The 20,427-nt window shown below is 45.4% G+C and overlaps 1 protein-coding gene across 2 annotated transcripts in view; it reads right to left on the bottom strand.

The window, feature by feature from the left end:
- Positions 1–17,692, bottom strand: part of ENOSF1 (enolase superfamily member 1) — a 30,115-nt gene extending 12,423 nt beyond the window's left edge. The window contains exons 1-9 of one of the 2 annotated variants that reach the window (XM_025429370.3): positions 17,551–17,692; positions 12,556–12,664; positions 7,760–7,875; positions 5,758–5,844; positions 5,378–5,404; positions 3,428–3,500; positions 3,273–3,311; positions 2,816–2,898; positions 1,768–1,802 (exon numbers count right to left, since the gene is read on the bottom strand). In XM_025429370.3, the coding sequence (XP_025285155.1) occupies positions 1,768–1,802; positions 2,816–2,898; positions 3,273–3,311; positions 3,428–3,500; positions 5,378–5,404; positions 5,758–5,844; positions 7,760–7,875; positions 12,556–12,664; positions 17,551–17,634 (653 nt within the window). In that variant the 5' untranslated portion in view covers positions 17,635–17,692. Of the gene's footprint in view, positions 1–1,767; positions 1,803–2,815; positions 2,899–3,272; positions 3,312–3,427; positions 3,501–5,377; positions 5,405–5,757; positions 5,845–7,759; positions 7,876–12,555; positions 12,665–17,550 lie in introns of those variants that run through there. The other variant, XM_025429371.3, reaches the window with a different exon arrangement.
- Positions 17,693–20,427: the final 2,735 nt, after the last annotated feature.

A 20,427-nucleotide genomic window follows, 5' to 3' on the forward strand; every position in this document is an offset into this window, starting at 1 on the left:
GAGGTTGAGCACGTTGCCCATGATCATACAGCAACTACTTGCAGGGGAAGAAGGGAAAAGCCAAGAGGCTGATTCCAAATCCATCACATCCCAAGCCTCTTTCCACTGCTTCATGTTGCCCTCTTCAAATTCTCGCTCCCCAGCTCTTTATTTAGTGGAGAAGTCAACAAGAATTCAGTGCCTCCCAAACTTGAACATCCACACAAAACACCCTTTAACATGGGATCTTGTTAAAAATGCAAATTCCTGAGCAGCAGGTCTGAGAAGAGGCTGCAGGGTGTGCATTTCTGATCAGCTCCCAGGAAATGCTGATGCTCCTGTTTCACAGGCCACACTTGAAGCGGCAGCAGGAGGTTGGAGGCCAGGCCGAGGGTCCTGCAGAGAGCCCGGTGAACTACCACAGGCAGGACATAGACTTTTTTGTTTTTTTAATTTATGCCACTGAGAGGGATTTATTCTTCCATGAAATAAAACTATAGCACTCTGAACTATTTAGAGCTGCAATTCCATCCAACATTTATGTTAAGATTTTTCTCTTTACTCAAAAACAAGACTCCAAGAAAAAAAAACTCAGGGGAAAATATTGAAAGCCCTCCAAAATAATTAATTTTGTTTACTTCTGGAAATAAAGGCAGATGTTACCACTTTACACTGACAGGTGCCACACCATGGGCTCATCCACACAGGCTTCTCCTTATACAACTCATACTGCACTTAAAATGATTTGACACCAAGAGGCTCATGGGGACCACCACATCACGAGATGATGGTCCCTCTGTGTCCTGCACTGTGGTAGGTTTGGGGGCCAATGACAATCACCATTTATCTAGAGGAAGACCCTTGGATGTCCAGGGGTCCATATTCACACAGGAGAGAGACAGGAGAGAAGAGCCAACAGTTGGTCTAGAGAGAACAGCATGGGGAGGACAGCCACTCGAGGAGAAGAGGAGGCACCTGGAGACTCCACAGAAAACTGGAACCAGTGACTGGAAGTTCTATGGAAGGGAAAGGTTTTAACACACTGTGTTTTTTCTTTCTTCTTTCTTTCTTTCTTTCTTTCTTTCTTTCTTTCTTTCTTTCTTTCTTTCTTTCTTTCTTCTTTCTTTCTTTCTTCTTTCTTTTTCTTTCTCTTCTTTCTTTCTTTCTTTCTTTCTTTCTTTCTTTCTTTCTTTCTTCTTTCTTTCTTTCTTTCTTTCAAGATTTTTTTAAAATTTATTTATTCATGAGAGACACAGAGAGAGAGGCAGAGACACAGGCAGAGGGAGAAGCAGGCTCCACGCAGGTAGCCTGATGTGGGACTCAATCTGGGGTCTCTAGGACCAGGCCCTGGGCTGAAGGCGGCGCTAAACCGCTGAGCCACCCGGGCTGCCCCACTGTGCTCTTTCTAATGCACGGAGCCCTCAGATGATGCAAAAGCACCTTACAAGTTAGGCTTGCTGCCTCTGCAGATTTTCAAGTGGAAGCTGAACCAATGCTTATTACTGACAGTAAAGAATGGATTTCTATGCTAGACTGATGCTTGAAAGTGACAATCTTCAAGGTCTGTTTCAGATCTGATGTTCTAGGATTCTAAATAGGATTCACATCTCATCTTTGGAGAAAGAGACTGGCCTACGCTGAAACCTCTGCCATGTGTCCCTACGTGTCAGCCTGTTCCTGGATGAATCCCTGGCCTCCTTGCTGCCTTTTGTTCCTGGCTCCTCTCCACTGCTAGCCTGTCATGTGGTCGATGGGAGAGTGAAATGCATCATCACACAAACAAGTTACCTGGTCCAGCCGGCCTTCAGTGCCTCTGTGCAGAGCTGTGGGGAAAGGAGCAGAGCCACCATCACACACCAGAAAGCTCTCTTTGGTCTTGTTTTTTTTTTTTTTTTATGATTTTATTTATTTATTCATGAGCGACACAGAGATAGGCAGAGACATAGGCAGAGGGAGGAGGCTCCCTGCTGGGAGCCCGATGTGGGACTCCATCCCAGGACCCTGGGATCATGACCTGAGCCAAAGGCAGACACTCAGCCACTGAGCCACCTGGGTGCCCCAACTCTCTTGGGTCTAATGAGTACCCCACTTGTCTCTGATCTGGTTTCACGAACACTATGGCTGCAGCATGAACCAGATGAGCAACCAGGCATTGGTGAATTAAGAACCCAAATAGCTTAGCCAACGGAGCATAACTCTTTGTACTTGTAGGATGACATTCTTTCCTCATCTCTATGGGAACAATTTCTTTAATTGTTTAATTAAAATTAATTTCTTTAATTTAATTTAATAGAAGAGAAATGGAGCATTTATATCCCCTTCCTTAAAGCTAGGATATTCTGCAGCATCCATAGAACTTACTGGATGTAAGAGAAACAAACAGAAACCAGTCTTTCTCTCAGCTGTGAGTACAGCATGATGGGAAAGAGTCATAAATCAATCACACGCTGACCGCAGTGTGTGTGCCAGCCACTGGGCTGCGAGTATCACAAAACTCACAGCATTATTCTGAATCCCCCAAACCACCCACAAGATACGTATTATTTCCCCATTTCAGTGAGGAGACCGAGGCTCAGCATGGCTCAATGAACACTGCCCAATGTTACACTGCTGCCTCTGCCTGGAAATCAAATCCCAGGCTGTCACCTTCCAGAACCCGAGGTGGGACCTACTAGGTCACAGAGTCCCATACCTGCAATGTGAATGGCTTTACTTTGCTCCAGTATAAGTACTTTTGGAATAAGGCCTTGGATCCATAATGATTTACAAAGGCTAACAAGAAAATTTCAGAAAGTCAGGAATATCTTTGTCTCCAAAACCAGGTTTGAATGCCCACCTGCTTCAGCGTGTCATCCGAGTACCCCAGCCAGGCACACGATGTGGTGTAGGCAGGGTAGCCGTGCATCAGCATTTGCCCTTCTGTGGGAACACAGTGCTTGTCAACATTGTGTGCTTTCCAGGGACCTTCAGAATCACAACTGCCTTTAGGTAAGCTGCTGCCCCCAGAGAATCCAGCCTCCTTCTGGTCCCACCTTTCCAGGGTACCCAGCCCCAAGCCCAGCCTCTGGCCACATTCACGACCATGCAAATACCAAGGATGTCAAACTAGCCCAGGTCTTCCTATTTTGTCACATCTGGGAAGCTTCTTCATCCAGACGCAACCCTTTGTCAGAAGACCTGGCTGCTGGGCCCGGGGCATTGGGGAAGACAGTGTGAACGAACCCCAAGTGGACATAGACGCTCAAAAGGACAATGAGAGCAGAAACAATGAAGGAAATTTCCTCACCACCCACCTCTCTCTTTTTTGCCAACCTGACCTTTCTGTAGTATTTCTGGAAAAAAATAAGAAGTGTCATCACTTTTTTAGAAAACAAAGTGTGCTACTATGTTGTTTGTACATTGGCGTGTACCAGATAACTTTCAGTTCCATCATTTGAGTATGACTCACCATAGGCTTCCTCCTCGGTCAGGACATCTGTGATGTATCTGAAATCGATGCAGGATAACAGCGTCCTGGGGTCCTGGCAGCGCGATGGCAGAGGGGAAAGGCCCAGAACAATTCACAAGCAGCTTATGATTTAAGGATGGGTTTACCTTTTCTGGGAAAGGGCCTTCACAATTTGCATTAAATTGTTTGGTTCTGTCATTCCTTGGTGTAAAGCCCTTCAGAAGGTCAGTGCCACCTTTCCAAGACGTCCTCAGGCCCTCGTGCTGTAACCCCCCCCACCCCCGCTGCCCCGTCCCTTCCCTCTCCTGACACCTAGGCTCTGGTCACCCTAACTAAGCTGACTGCTGGAGGACGGACCCGGCAGGAGGCAGGCACCCATGGCCCTCCGTGCATCACTGCTCCACACTCCGGGGTTGACCATGATCCGGGAGCAGCTCAGCAGGAGAGGCAAGAAGGCTGGCTGGTCTCAGAGCCAGGCCCTCCAGGGTCAACCCCGTGCCCACCGCTTATTAGCAGCCTGACTGTGGGCCATTTCCTCTGTTACATTGGGACAATTCACCGACAGGAACAGAATGGATTCAACATGAGCAGCTCAGCACACGGCCTGGCCCCGGCCCATCAACGGCTGGCTGTTCTCACCCCACCTCTTCTTGCCCCTCGTCCATCGGTCTGGCCAGGCTGGCAGGGCTGACGTCCTCAGCTGGCCTCTGGCTGAGACCTCTCCTCATCCCAACCTAATGGTTGGGAAGCAACCGGTCGCTTCACTCCCACTCAGGTTTTACTGTCACCAGTAATACTCCACTGGTCTATTAAAAATTGTGAAAGCTTTTTCAGTGCTGAGATTCTAACTCTTTCAAGACAACTGGCCCCTACTGAAACGAAATAGGATCCAAAAGAATGAAGGCACAGGCATCTCTCTAGAGGCCCGCAAATCATTCAGTTTTGGAAGCTGCCTCTTACACACCTCTGAAAGGCTGACCTTGAGCCTAAAGATAACTCACGTCCTTCCCCTTTGGATGGGGCCCCCATGCCACCTGCATCCACGTCAGATGTTGTGACATCCTCCTGTTTTTACTTGCTCCGAGAGAAGAAGCGATGTTTGTCTACCTACAGTCTGCAAGACCATGGTGGCCTTTTGTGTTTCCTTAGTAGGATGCCAGATAATAACAGGGTCTTCATCTGTTGACTACCAGAATTTTAGCAACCACACAAGACATCACCCTGAGGCAGCTGATGCTCAAAGAAGTTAAGTGACATACCCAAGGTCAACCCGCCAGCAAGTGGTGGAGCCCAGATTCAAAGCCAGGTCTGCCTAGGTCTGAACTTGCCTAGACTTTTTTCCTCTTCAGATGCCAGGTGCTCCACCAGGCCAGAAACATGCCAAGAATAAAGGAAACATTGAGGTGCATATCTTTAGCATTTGGCTCCTTCCCTTCCGGAATCAGACAGTGGAGACTACAACAGTCTGATCTGTCACTTTCTTTTAAATTCAAAGTGACCAGATGATATCTTAATATAACAATTACATTATGTTATATTATTACATGTTAATAATAACCTCTTGCTTTTCAGGAAGCACTTTTATCAGTCGGTCTTCAAACAAATTCTTTAAGGTTCTCGGAGAAGTAAGTAATGACTATCCCCTTTTCATAGTCAGGAAACAGAGGCTCAGGGAATTTGCACTATGCGTGAAAACTCCACAGAGTAGGAGGCAGGACCTAAACTCTGCTTCCCTTGGACCACTGTGGTGAGCACAGTCAGCTGTTACTTCAAATATCAGAAAACAAATATTAGAATTTACTGGGTTTTTGCTTGATTATCATGACAGTGATCTAAAGACAATCCTGAATATATTTACTGATTATCAAAAGGCAAGTAATCTATGAAATCCATCTCCTTTACAACATTATTATAATTATTTAACATTATAATGTTAAAGAATTTACTTACCATGTCAACAAGCAACTTCCACAGAGGCTTGGAAAAAAAAAAAAAAGAATTTTAAAATGTGTGTAAAGTACTCATTTTTTTCCTGAAAGTAAATACAACCTCCTATTTCAAACACCTGCCCCTGGCCCACCTGCATGCCAGGGTCTCCAATGCTGCCTCCTAACCCATTTCTTTCTTAGCCCTTTATATATAACCTACTCCTATAGTTTCCTAACTACTGCCAAGGAGAAAAAGAATCAAACACTTCTCTATATTTCTTTTGGAGGCCTGCTGTGTATGTCCTTTGTCTTCAGACGGCTGCTCACAGAGGAAGTGTTTATCCCTCTGCCACGTGTTGGATTATTCCACAGAGCCCCACAAGTGCTCCTTTGATGAGTTACCTTTCCCTCCTGCTTGGCCCACAGGTCCCACACAGCGTTGAGAATGGCTGCGGTAGCCAGATGCACAACACCTTTCTCAGGACCGATCTGGTTAGGAAGCAAAACACACCAGAACTTCTTAGAAATGAAAGAGGTATTTAGGTCTCCCAGCCAGGGACACATTTCAAGAATTAGAAGGCATCAATAAAACCTCATGTAGAGGTTAAGCTTTTTTTTTTTTTTTTTTTTTTAATAGTTTCTAACCTATAGAAAAGTTGCAAGAACAGCACAAAAAGCTCTTGTGGGGATCCCTGGGTGGCGCAGCGGTTTGGCGCCTGCCTTTGGCCCAGGGCGCGATCCTGGAGACCCGGGATCGAATCCCACATCGGGCTCCCGGTGCATGGAGCCTGCTTCTGTCTCTGCCTCTCTCTCTCTCTCTGTGACTATCATAAATAAATAAATAAAAAAAAAAAAAAAAAAAGCTCTTGTGTATTCCCCCCATATGTGCATATGTATATACACATATACATACATATACATACACACATATATAAATAGAATATATATAATATAAAATAAAATTTATTTTACTGAACCATTTAATTTGCAGATATACATGCCTTTTGGACCCTAAATACTTCTGGGTGTAGGTCCTAAAAACCAAAACATCCTCTCACATAACCATAATAGTACAATGATCAAATCTGGGGAAGATAACAATGATAGAATACTGTTGCTTAAAAGACAGTTCATAATCAAATTCTGCCAAATGTCTCAATAATGTACTTTATTAACATATTGTGTTCGGTTGTCCTCTTTAGTCTCTTTTTATGTGGAACAATTTTTATTTTTTAAAAAATGCTGTTGACATTTTTAAAGCACACAGGCTGGTTGACTTTTAACAGTGTCTCAATTTGGGTTGATCTGGGGTTCCTTCATGATTGGGATTCGGGTCATACTTTTTGGCACAAATTCTCAGTAGGCAATAATATTTTGTTTTTTAGGGCTGTTATCTTTCAGCACTAAAATAAGTCAGTGTCCACTGGGCTGCTCTATTGGAGATTACCATTTTCCCTTTCTATGTAAGGAGATTAATACTGTCCCCAAATGTGGGCATCCACTGGTGATTCTTGCCTTGATCAATTATGGCTACAATATTTGCAATACAGTGATTGTCTAACATTATCCTTCCTTTTATAGTAAGTTTGTATTCTAAGGACAAGCTTTTCCTGGTTGCTTAAGACCTAAATGAACTCATGGATTCTTATGTTATTCAATGAGTTACAAGCCATTACTAACGTATTTATGTTGATTCTTGAATTGTCCCAGATTTGGCCTGTGGGAGCTTCTTCAAGGGAATGCCTTTATAAGCAAGTTCAACTTGCTTTGCAGAAAGTTCAAAATAAAATCCAAGGCAATATGGCAAGTGTCTTCCCTTGTGCCTCTCTCCATGCATGGACAAGAGACTGAGCAAAGGTAGCAAAAGATAGAGCTGATGTCAGGGGACAAAGGCAAGGTCCCAGGTATTGGACTGAGCTTACTGTGATACAATCCTTTCCTCTAGAGCCTCACTTTTTTCATGCCTTAAACTTAGGGCTCAAAATATAGACCTATACATGTAAAAGTGCCCTGGTCTCCATCTTCTTAACTTTATTCTTATGTTTCTGGATTTAATAACTTCCTCCCCCAACTCCAGGACTATCCACATTATCTCTCCTCTAGAAAGGATGCCCGATCAGTACTTTATCTTCTAGAGGGTCTAGAACACTTCTTCCATTCAAGCAGTAGAGTGGAGAGGAGGTCCGTAAGGCTCTCAGGATCCAAATATGTCCAGATTCAAGTCTTACAGAAAGGAATCAATTAGCTCAAAACACTGTCTAAATGGTTGAAGCCCTAATTTATCTCAATACCATAGTTTACCTTAAAATTGTAAGCCTGTTTCTGTTTTTACATTTGGTGCAAAGGACATCTTAGATCTTAGTAACATTACTTATAGAAGCATTTGATAAAATAGGCCCCTTACCCATCTGAGCTGCCCATCACTTGTGAGCTGCCTGTAGAAGCCTCTGAAGTCGCCAACAATGTCGCTGAGGTCCTTGTTAAGCACATGGTGGGCGAGGGCATTCACAGCACAGACAACTATTAAATAAAGATTCGATTCTTGTGTATGTTTTGGTATGAAGTCAAATTAAGACATGAAAACACCACAAACTAATGTGGGCATTTTATGAAAGAAACTTTAAACACAAAAGGTACGTGTTTTTAGAAACTGCCCCAGGGCACCCCCGTGGTTTAGCGGTTTAGCACCACCTTCAGCCCAGGGTGTGATCCTGGAGTCCCGGGATTGAGTCCTGCGTTGGGCTCCTTGTATGGAGCCTGCTTCTCCTTCTGCCTGTGTCTCTGCCTCTCTCTCTCTCTCTGTGGGTGTGTCTCTCATGAATAAATAAATAAAATCTTTTAAAAACTAAAAATTAAAAAAATAAAAACTGCCCCAAATACATCTTCTGTGTTTGTCATAAGTAATATCACATGTAGAAGAGCTATTAATCCATGTGCTGAGCTTCATTTCTGAGTAGAGCTAACACATTTTGTATGTTTGCCAGGTGAAAAACAGAGCCATAGATACTAAGGTTTAAATCATATTCCCAATCTATTTTCTTGTTCACTTTGTGAAGTGTCTGTACAGTCAGTTTCAAAACCGAACCTTGCTAGTTCATTGTTCCTAAGGAATAAAAAGATTCTGACTTACCACCAAAAAAGGAAGTACCTTCTAATTATTGTCAAGTATAGAAAATATCTTGAATTCATAATATAATACGCTATTTTTTAAAAGATTTTATTTATTTATTCATGAGAGACACAGAGAGAGAGAGGCAGACACAGGCAGAGGGAGAAACAGGCTCCATGCAGGAAGCTTGACTTGGGACTCCATCCTGGGTGTCCAGGGTCAGGCCCTGGGCCGAAGGCGACACTAAACCGCTGAGCCACCCGGGCTACCCTATAACACACTATTAAAGATGAATTTGCAATAAGCATAATACATGTAAAATGTTAAAGTACATAAAAATACTTTTCTTAAATATTACATTTCTTCTTATTGACATGATATACTATGTTTTTATGAAGTAATTTGAAGGTTACATTTAATTTGGTTCAGCATGACAACTGATTTTTTTTTTTTTTTGGTATTTTACTTAAAAAGGATTTATTGTGTTATTTTAGATGAAGAATAAGTAGCAAATTGAATGGGAAACAGCCTTCTACCATTTAGTCATTCTAGAAAACACTTAGTCTATGCATAAATGGCCAAAATAATCGAATCAAGTCATCTACTTAGCCCCAAAGCATTTAATCTGTTATAAATTTTTTGAATAAACTTGTTGCTTGGTGTTGCCATTTCTGTAATATAACTCAGATCATTTCATAGGACAGATGTAGAGGTGCAATTTTAACTATCTGCTGGATCCTAGGGAAAAGACTTTCGAACTATTAGAAACACGCTCTCAGGACATGTCTTGCCTCTATGTGGAACAGCACTCAGATGATTGCACACTTGATCTCAAAAGTAGCATTAGGGCTGGACCAACTATTCTGTGTTCTCTAGGGCTTTTGTTTTTTTCTTTTTCTTTCTTTTTTTTAAGATTTATTTATTTATTTATTCATGATAGACATAGAGAGAGAGAGAGAGAGAGAGAGGCAGAGACAGGCAGAGGGAAAAGCAGGCTCCATGCTGGGAGCCAGAGGAGGATTTGATCCCGGGACTCCAGGATCACGCCCTGGGCCAAAGGCAGGTGCCAAACCACTGAGCCACCCAGGGATTCCCCTCTAGGGCTTTTGTTAATGGGATATAGAATCATTCCAGTTCAGACATGCATTCCCTAGAACTGTGAGAGGAGAGAATCCTCCTCATGCCCAAATGGCTGGTGCTCTTGGATTAAAGACCTCTGAAGAGTCTGTCAGCCACTCACAGAGAGCTACACCACTATCGAGATAAAACCTCCATCTCATTGATGAGATGGCTGCTAGAAATCACTGATGAAACACCCCTCCAGTTGGCCCCACAAATGCAAATGCATTTAACACAAATTGAGGATGATGTCCTCTTTTACAGCTTCTAAGAGATGCAGCACTAATATATTCATCTCTAGTATGCAGATGGTACTTGCTCAAAAGGAGGGTACTGCAAGAAGTTAACTAGAATTTGGTGCATTCGACAGAAATTTGGGTTGGTCGTGGTCATCCAATGGACGGGACAGTCTACTTCAGGTGTGCTTTGCTGCCATGGGTGGGAAATTCATCTGGAAAAAACTAGGCATTGAAGGCAGTATCTTGCTGACCAACTCCTTGGGACCCGCTGGCACAGGAGGAACGAGTCAGTAAAGCCTGTGGATGACCATGGTGGTCTGAGCCCAAGGGCTGCTGTGAACCCTTATAGCTGCCTTTTTTTTTTTTTTTAATCTCTTTAGAAATTCTTCTTTCTTCATCTTTTTTCCCTCTGTTTTAGAAGAACAGGGCAAAAAAACCAAAAAAACAAAAAAACAGGGCAGCTTGGGTGGCTCAGCAGTCTAGCGCCGCCTTCAGCCCAGGGGCTGATCCTGGAGACCCAGGATCGAGTCTCACGTTGGGCTCCCTGCATGGAGCCTGCTTCTCCCTCTGTCTCTCTCTGTCTCTCTCTGTTTCTCATGAATAAATAAATAAAATCTTAAAAAAACTATATTGTTTTATTCTATACATTAAAAAAATAACTGTAACCCTCCCTCCCTCTCACTCACACATACTAGAACTGCCTTCACAGTAATGAGGAAACCAGTCTTTTTTACTTTTCTTTTTTTCGATCATAAAAGAATAAACAGGTAAGTAAGCTTGATGGAGGCACAGAACTGTGATGAGCTAAGGGAATTTTTTTTCAACTTGAGTGCAAATGCCGTGTAACACATGCAGATGGTGAGAGACTGTGGTAAATCACCTGAAATATGTAGCAAGGTCAAGGTCAAAATGGGTTCTATCAGTTTGTGGTCTGCAAAAGGGGGAGGCCAACGACATCACCGCAAAAGAGCTGTGTGTTAAAGGCCCAGAGAGCTGGATATGCACTAATTCCTGGCCACGATGTCCATCAGGACAGCTGGGAGGGGACGGGGTCGGAGGAGGGAGAGGTCAGCGAAGACCCCAAAGCGCAGAGCTCAGCCAGCAGGGAGAGGAGCCCAGTCTCCCGTCTCAGTGACAGGTATGCAGGGTCCCTCCACTGTGTGCCCGAGTCAGCAAAGTCCAAAGTCTCGGCTATGAACAGAGTGGTTCTGATGGCCAGTCCCATAACATATTTCGTAAGCTTGCTGAGTTTACGTGACCTTTGGGGGCCGCCCAATATGGTCTGCAATATGGAGAGGGCAGCTTCGTAAGGCACTCAGCTGACACCAGAGACCATTAAAGTTGCAGCAGAAGCTAACACACAAACCTATCCTGGTCAGCGGTCACTGCCTTAGGGAAAACATTAACAGCAAACGGTTGACTTAATGGAGAGGGGGACAGGGAATCATTGTTGAGTCTCGGCCTGCTGCCGGGCAAATTCCTAGCTACCCTTCAAGACTAATCTCAAAGGCTCACCTCCGTTCTGAAGCTGCCCAACACCCTCCCGGACAAGGAACTAACCCTCTCTCTGGGTAACTTGTACCAGCTTTTTAAAAACTGTCCTTCTCACACTGCATGATCGTTTCTTTTATGTCTGTGTCCCTGAGAAGTTTATTCATTTCTTCTCTGTATATGAGGGACTCTGTCTCCTTTCTGTCTCTGTTATTAAAATTATTTCTCCAGTGCCTGACACATGGGAGCACTTGGGAGAAGTCTGCTATGGAACTGGCTGAGAGCACGACTGAAAGCCAGCCCTGTGAAGAATGGAACCGTGGCCATCCTGGTGGTCTCCACTTAAAATTCAAGAAACATTCCCTTGTTCTTATACACACATATATACACACACCTTTCCTCTCCTTGATAATATTAAAATCTTTCAGTGGGGCAAGATTCATATTTTACATCTAAGGGAGAGCCAACAATGCAGATATCCATGGGAGAGGTACTGCATCACTACCAAAGGTAATCTGTTTCCTTCCTTCTTCCAACTATCATCATTTGGCTTCAGACCCTAATGATCCATTGAAACTGATCTGGCAAAGGTCACCTCTTTGTATTTCTTGGATTTTGTACCTTGTGAATGGACTATGTACTTCAAAACAAAAATCAAACAAATAATCTGTGTTTAAATATTATGGGAAGAAAGCACTTCAGGCAGTGGCTAGCTGAGCAGCTATCTGGGCCTCATGTTCCTTATCTTTAAGAAATGAGGAGCTTCAAGACCACCACTGAGCTCTCACCAACTCTAAGAGGGCTTCACTCACAGCTCAATGTGCCTTCTGCACAACATGCTTTGCCCAGATGACAGCTCTGAAACTGGGCAGCCAGAGGCCCTTATGCCAAGAAGAGCAGTGAACCTGAAACTGCTGGGTGTGAAGTACTTTGAAGAGCTCACTGTGCACATCACAATAAGTCTTGCCACACATGTGCCCATCTATTCCTGTCATGTCCCTCATCTGCCTGCCTCTCTCAGGCAGAGAAACAGGCCCAGATTCCCAGATACTCTTGCAGTCTAACCACTGCAAGGATGCGGACAGAGTTCAGCCACCTTTTCATTTCTTCCAGTGAGACAAATAACCACAAAACATTGTTCTTACTCACCCTGAGCAGTGTAAATACAGAGAAAAGTATGGTCACAACGGAATCTAAGTGAAAATTAAGCATTCTGGAACCTTACAAGGATGCTCAACTCACCAACTTCTGTGCCTTTTCCCAGAGTGAAGGTAATTCCATACCCCTTGAGCCCATCTTCAGCATCGGTCTCTAAGACGACGTAGGCAGCCGAGTAGTCAGGGTCTGTGTGCTGCAGGAAAAATGTGCCCACCCCACCATGCAAACGTGAGAAATCCAAAGGTGCACCTCAGGACATCACATCCGATTAGAAAACACAACAGGGGATCTACAAGAAGAGCTCCAGTCAGAAGGAAGCCTTGGTGTAACCCCAAAGGAAATGGAGGAGTTCTGAATGGACAAAGGGGAAAGTCTTCCTAAGGGATTCATTTTTTTTTTTTTTTAACAAGGGCAATGTGTACATTTTTAGTGACTTCTCAGTTTGCAATTATGCCTCCTCTGATGATCAGCTAAGATTTTAATCCAGGAGTTTTTGCCCAAGCTACTTCTGCCAGGTCTCTGCACAGAGCTGTATTCACAAGCAGCCTCCAGTGGAAGCAGCCAAGGCTTCAGAAAGCCTCACTGAAAATTAGACTTATCTCCGCTGCAGCCTGTAGCAGGGCTGAAAGGATAATAGCACTGGTTCAGAGGAAGTCAGTGGGGGAAAACAAAGTATTAAAACCTCAAGACAAAGTAGCACACTTTTGGTTTTGTTCTCTTTTTTAACTTTCCTTTAAAAAAACAGATTTTATTTATTTGAGAGAGTGAGCGAAAAGGAGCAGGGTGAGGGGCAGAGGCAGAGGGAGAAGCAGACTCCCTGCTGAGTAGGGAGCCCACTGCTGAGAGGCAGGATGTGGGGTAGGACGTGGGGCTCCATCCCAGGACTCTGGCTCTGGGTTCACCACCTGAGCCAAAAGGCAGACGCTTAACTGACTGAGCCACCCAGGTGCCCCTTCACTTTCTACTATCATATGGTATTTTGCAAAGTGTTTATTGAGCGACTACTATGAAACTCAACACTACCTGTTGATATGAGGGATGCAGAAGTGGAAAACCAATCTGTCTCTAGAGACTTCTCAGAGTGGGGAGAAGAATCCAACATGCAAGAACCAAGTGAGGACAATTGCTATGACAGTGCAAGGTCATGCGTGGCTATGTGGTCAGTCAAGTACCATAGAAGAGCAAAGAGGAAGCAAAGAGGAAGCAGGGGACTAAGCCACTTGGATGGGCAAAGGGACAAGGGAAGGCACGGGGCAAGGGAGAACAGGATCAAACTCCCGCGCCTTGTGAGACAGAAGTGAAAAGGCCCCCGGGGGGAACCAGGTGGCAAGAGAATGAAGACAAGACTGGATAGGTAGGTAGTGTGGGGCAGGTGATGGAGAGCGCCAAAGGCCAGGCACAAGGTCTGAATGCATCAGTAAGGAATGGAGGATGCAACTTTGATGAATTTTGCATAGGGTGATGATAACCAATTACTGGTTTTATTGTTATTATTCTGATTACTACACAATATTTGTTGTTCTGGCACACTATTTGAAAAGTGACTCCATTGAATTTAATCCTCACAACAATATTATAATGTAGGTACTATTATCCCTATCTGACAGATAAGGAAACTGAGTTTAAAGAGGCAGAACTTAAACCCCTGTGTTCAGGGAAGGGGAGGCACACATGGTAGACAGGAGGCCTCTGTCTGGCATCAAAGCCTTGTGGAGGGCATTCGGTGTGAAGGGTTGCTGAGCACCAGCTGTGTATCAGAGACTGTACAGTTTGCTGAGGTGACACAGACACATCTGCCCTTCAGAAAGTTATAGTGTAGAAGCCATGGTTACAGAAACTCTAATAACATGAGAACACAGTAAGTCTCTCGGAGAGATACAAACTGTGGGAGGCCGGCAGAGTGCTGGATGCACTTGAAGTTGCAGGAGGCTTTATGATGAAAATAGAATGTGAGCTGGTCGGTTGGTTGAGGATGGGGAACTTTCCAGCAGTGGGAGAGGGCATGAAGGACCTGGGACGGAAGGATAACTTAGGTGACCGTGGCAGTGAAGAGACAGAAATGGGAAAGACTGAAGTGTATTAAGGGTTGGTGACACCCTGGTTTGGCCACTGGGTTCTTGAGAGGGAAGATCCAGAAATGAGATCTGGGAATCACTGGCATACAAGTGGGCACTGACGCTGTGCACACAGAGGGGGTCTTACAGGGAGTGGACAATGAGACAGGAGGGCCCTTGAGGCCTTCACCGAGGAAAGAAGGGGGCCAGTATAGGAAGCAGCGGCATCAGCCAGGATGCAGAGTGAGAGCAGAAAGAGGAGGCAGCCGACAATGTGACACCCAAACTAGGAGAAAGGACCCTGGGAGTAGAAATAACAAAGTCAATCCCAAGACAAAGAAGGAGACAGAAGGTGATTTCAGATGAAGGAGGAAGTAAGTGTAAAGGTCAGAGGCAACAGGGATGAACCAGTAATTTAGAGTTTGGTGGGGAAGGAGCAGACACAGAAGGAAGAAGAGAGGTTAGGGTCAAGGAAAGGTGATTCCAAAGTGGGAATCCTTGTCTAGATGGGATAGACACAGAATCACCAGGAAAAGAGATGGAGGAAGAAAACACTGGAGATGGAAGGGATGGGGACAGGGTGAGGGTGGGCTCGGCAGTCAGGAGGGTGGGACACAGCAGAAGAGATTTGACAGGACTCACAGAATAAAGGGGAAGAAAAGAGGGCTGTTTTGGAGACCGATGAGTGGAGATGGGGCCCATGGTGCCTTTGTCTCCAGTCTTCTCGGTGATGCAGTGGGCACCCCCTCTAACTTCTGGGGGTGCAGGAATGGGAGCCGGAGGAGGGAGAGTGGTCCCGGAGCACAGCCACTCCCAGGAGCTCCGCAGACAATGAGGAAAGGAGAGGAAAAGTACAGCTGGCAAGTGGTGGGGGAGGTGGGGGAGGTTGGGGGGGAGGTAAGCTGGGCTGTGAGCCCACAGCCCTGGAGTTGTCTGGAACTTTGATGAGTGCCTCGACAAGCAAGCAAAGTGTAAGTACAATGAGGGTCTGAGAACTCCCATTTCCTAAAAGGCCGATAAAAAAAAAATCACAGCTGGAATCCTTTTACAGATTTAGGGACAGTTTCAGGACTCTTTCATGAAGATATCCTGCTTCTGATCAGGAAGGCTCACGCTGCTGCTAAGTGCTGAACAGAGCTGAACTGCTGAGTTCAGCACGCCAGGAGGGCTTGGGAAGCAATACGACCAAGAACTGCAAAGTCGCACCTTCTATTTAGAAAGCACATGAGAATCGGCACACAACAACCCCCGTATCTCTGGAAGATATAAATATAAGTATTTATGAGAGTGCGATACAGGTTATCAGATGACCTCTCCTGATCCTGAGGTCATAAATGACTCAAGGACCAGAAACAAGTTCCATTTCTTAAATTATCCTACTTAAAAGCCAGGCTACTTTAACACTTCACAAATTCAAAGCAGAGAAAAATGTAGACCAGAGCCTCTTCGACTTCCGTTTCCTCATATGTAATAAGTAATTATGGCCAATATTTTTTGATGGCTTCCTCTGTGTCAGGCACTTTACAGGCATCCCATTTAATCCTTGAAGCAGATATTATTATGCCCATGTTACTGATAAAACCAAAGCTGAAGAGAGATTAAGTGGCTTACCACTTAAGCTGCTACACGTCAGAAGGGCAAAGTGGTTGCATTAGGTCAGGTGTTTGAATTTTACAAGCCGGTGAAATCCCAAACATTTATTTGGAGATCCACAAAGGATTGCCAACTGGGAGTTTTTTCTAAGTCATTTAACATAATACAAGAAGGAACACGAAGATTTTAAAAATCGCGAATAATTTAATCTTAGGATAAAGGACATACTTTCAAATGTAATAGCTTTGTTTAGTCAGCATTTTTTACGATACTTTTTTTTTTTTTTTTTTTTTTAATATTTCAAGGGGCGCCTGGGTGGCTCAGTCCCTTGAGCGGCTGCCTTCTGCTCAGGTCCTGATCCCAAGGTCCTGGGAGGGAGCCCTGCATCAGGCTCCCTGCTCAGCGGGGAACCTGCTCCTCCCTCTCCCTCTGCCATTCACCCTGCTTGTGCTCTCTATCCCTCTCTCTCAAATAAATAAATAAAATCTTAAAAACATATATTTCAAGTACACAAAGAGTATAGGTAATGTAATGATATCTGTGTCCTCCACCCACTTAGCCAACCAAGAGAAGGCGAATTAGAGTCCTCTGGTATTCATTCCCCTCTCTCCACACAGGTACCCGTAACCATATCCTAACGTGGATGCTTTTCACTTCCCAGCATTTGTTCATACATTCATTACAGACCCATGTAATTCTGTCTCCCCGGTGGACTGAGAGGGGCAGTGAGGATCCAGTGGGTGACGGCCCTCGGGGAGACCCAGTACAGAACTCCTTCCTAGATTTGAGAGCCACTGCACTAGACCGTGGTAGGGATGGGGGGTGTCCCTCCACGGTCGATAAGCAAGCACACCCTTCAGTATTTAGAAGGCTCTGTGCCTTGACCGCATCTCCAACGGCTGGCCGGCATGTGCCTCTCTACAGTGACAAATCCTTTCTAGCAACGTTTTCAGGCAATTTCATGAGAGCTCCCCTCCCGTGCGCAACGGCAGGGTGACTCCATTTCACAGATGGGCCCAAATGCCCAGGGAGGTTGGCGTCTTCTCTAGGTCGGTCACTCAGCGAGTTGCGGAGGGGGCAGCCCACCGCCACGAACCCCACCAAGGAGTCAGTGCAGAAGCAGTCGGGATGTGCCCTGGGGTCGCGTGGCTGGGGGTCCAACAAGAGCATTTCGCTGTTGCTGCGTATTACTCATCCTGCCAATTACAGCAAAATGCATTTCGTAAATTTAACAACAGGAAATGTTAACGTCAACAAGGAGAAAGCTAAGAACAGAAAGAAAGCAAGCCCAGGAGGGTGGAGAGTTTCTGGTTCCTTGGATCCCCCTTCTCGGCCTCCCCCGCTGCAAGAGCAGCAGTCCAAAGCCGGGAACCTGCGCGACCCGCCGGGCTCCCCGCGCCGACCAGGGCGCCCGGGGCGGCTCAGCGCTTACCATGGCGTCGGAGCCGTGGCCGCCCAGCGACGTGGGGAAGCGCACGTCGCGCACCAACAAGCTGCAGATCCTGCCCCGCACCATGTCTCTGCGCGCCCGGGGCTGCCCGCGGGGCCCCGCGAGCGGCGGGAGGGGCGGAGCCCGCCTCCGCGGGCGCTGATTGGCTGCGCGGGCGCACCGAGGGGCGGGGCGGTCGGCTTCCCGCCCCGCCCCCCGGGCCCCGGGCCCGCCCCGCCCCGCCCCGCCCCGCCCCAGCGCGGACTCGCTCGGGGCCGCGGTGCACGGAGACCTGGGGGACGTTCCGCGCGGCCTCGGCGCCCCGGCGGGCCCCCGCTCCGCCCGGCCTGGAAACTCCTGGAAGTAACCGTCCGGGAGCGGCGCCCGAGAGGAAGGAGCGGGGTCTGACTACAGTTTGATCGCCTGGAGCCACAGTTGGGCCCCGAGCTCCAGGCTTGAGCTGAGGCAGCGGTGCAGCCCGGGGAGACGCTATAAAATCTTAGGTGTGGGACGCCCGGGTGGCTCAGTGGTTGAGCGTCTGCCTTTGGCTCAGGGTGTGATCCCGGGGCCCTGGGATCCAGACCCCCTCGGGCTCCCTGCAGGGAGCCTACTTCTCCCTCTGCCTGTGTCTCTGCCTCTCTCTCATGAATTTTTTTTTTTTTAAATCTTAGATGTCTTTCTTTAAGTGACCTCAGCCCCAGGTTGCTACCTGATAAATTAAGAAACAAGTCATCATGTATTACACCCCTTCTGATGCAGTTACCTGCAATTTAGTACGTTTAAATACGTTACCTCCTACCGTCCAACTCTGCAAGGTCATTTCCATTTTACTCGTTAAGAAATGGGACTCAAAGAAATTAGGTGGTTTAAGTGAGGCCACACAGCTAGTTAGGTTAAATGGTAGAGTGTTCTGGCTGCAAATCCTGGGCTCTGTCCTCTGGACTGGGACTCTAAGAGGGAACATGGTAAAAGCTAAGGAGGCACACTGATCCTTTGCTTTCAGGTGCAGCACACCCCCTTTTATATCTTGTGGGGAATGCTTTGAAGAATAAATGAAATGTTTGGGAAGCACTGCTGTAGCTGTTATTCTATCAATTTGTGTCTCTGTGGGTAGGGCAGGCATATCTTCAGGGATGCTCACATCACCTCTGCTCCCCAAGGATGCATATAACCCTGCTGGATGAATTCCTTTGGCTTAAGGCTGCAGATCTGGGTCAACTTAAATGCCTACTGAGGCTGGGTGGGCCCCCACGGCAAATAGGAGGGAGTGAAGCAACAGGGCACTATGACTGCAGCTAAGGGCCTTTGCTGTCTGAAAGAAGTAGCCAGTCAGCTCCAGTTTTCATTTTCCCACAGAAGTCTGAAATCCAAATGTTAAGTCTTTTTCCCTGTCCTGCTCTACCCACCTGTGTGTGTGTGGCTGGAATATATGCTCAATTTTTTTCAAAATGGGTCTATAGCTTGGTTAATAAATTCTAAGTACTTTGTATTCTAAAGATGTCTTTTTTCTTTTCTATTTGAATGTTGGTTTTACTATATAAAAGTCTTAGTTCAAACTAATACTTTAGTGTTAAAGTACCATTTTTTTTTTCTCCAGAAGACAGGGGTGTGGGAGGGACACAGAGGGAGAGAATCTTAAGCACACTCCATGCCCAGTGTGGAGTCTGACATGAAGCTCCATCTCACAATACTGAGATTATGACCTGAGCTGAAATCCAGAGTCCAATGCTTAACCAACAGCCTCCTAGGGGCCCCTGAGTCCCATTCTTTAAAAAATAAGGTTTTCCCCTCTCTAGGAAATGTTTGGGTTTTCTCTTTGTGGCTTTAAAATATCACTATTTGGGACTCCTGTGTGGCTCAGCAGTTGAGCATCTGTCTTCAGCTAAGGACGTGATCCTGGGATCTGGGATCAAGTCCAGCAACCGGCTCCCTGCGAGGAGCCTGCTTTTCTCTCTGCCTGTGTATTTGCCACTCTCTCTGTCTCTCATGAATAAATAAATAATAAAATCTTCATATATATATATATATATATATATATATATATATATACACACTTACACATACACACACACCACTACTTATGTTGAGGATTAATTTGAAAATTATGTTCTGCAACTGAGGGACCCTTTCAACCAGAAGCAATATAGTTCTCTGGAAGAATTTTCTCTATTTTAATAGTTCTTCCTCTTTTCTAAAAAAGATTTTATTTATTCATTCATGAGACACACACAGACAGAAAGAGGCAGAGACATAAGCAGAGGGAGAAGCAGGCTCCCTATAGGGAGCCCAATCTTGATTCCAGGACCTGGGGATCACGACCTGAGCCAAAGGCAGACACTCAACCACTGAGCCAACCAGGTGTCCCCAATCTTTTTTTCTTCATCTGGAATTTAATTGGCCTGATACTGAACTTCTGAATCTATTATCCATACTTAAAAAAAAAAAAAAAACAACTTTTGGACTCTATTCTTTTGTACTGAATTCTGGATATATTCCTTAGCTTAATATTCCATCTCAGATTTGATCTCCAACTGTGTTCTTTTACTCACCCCAACTTTTGTCCTTTGGTGTTGGATTATTTTTCTTCCCTTTTAAAGTTCCAAATTTTCTTTCTCATAGTACAGTTGTCCCCTCTTACCATCAGGGAACACATTCCAAGATCCCCCCTGCAAATGGATGACTGAAACCACACCAAACCTTATATATACTATGTTTTTTTCTATACATACATACCTATGATAAAGTTTAACTTACAAATTAGGCACAGTAAGAGATTAATAACTAATACTAGAATTATATCAATACATTAAAGTTATGTGAACATGGTCTCTCAAAATATCTTTACTGTACTCACCCTTCTTGTGATGCTGTGAGAGAAAA

The sequence above is a fragment of the Canis lupus genome, chromosome 7 (assembly GCF_003254725.2).
Source record: "Canis lupus dingo isolate Sandy chromosome 7, ASM325472v2, whole genome shotgun sequence".
Lineage (NCBI taxonomy): Eukaryota > Metazoa > Chordata > Mammalia > Carnivora > Canidae > Canis > Canis lupus.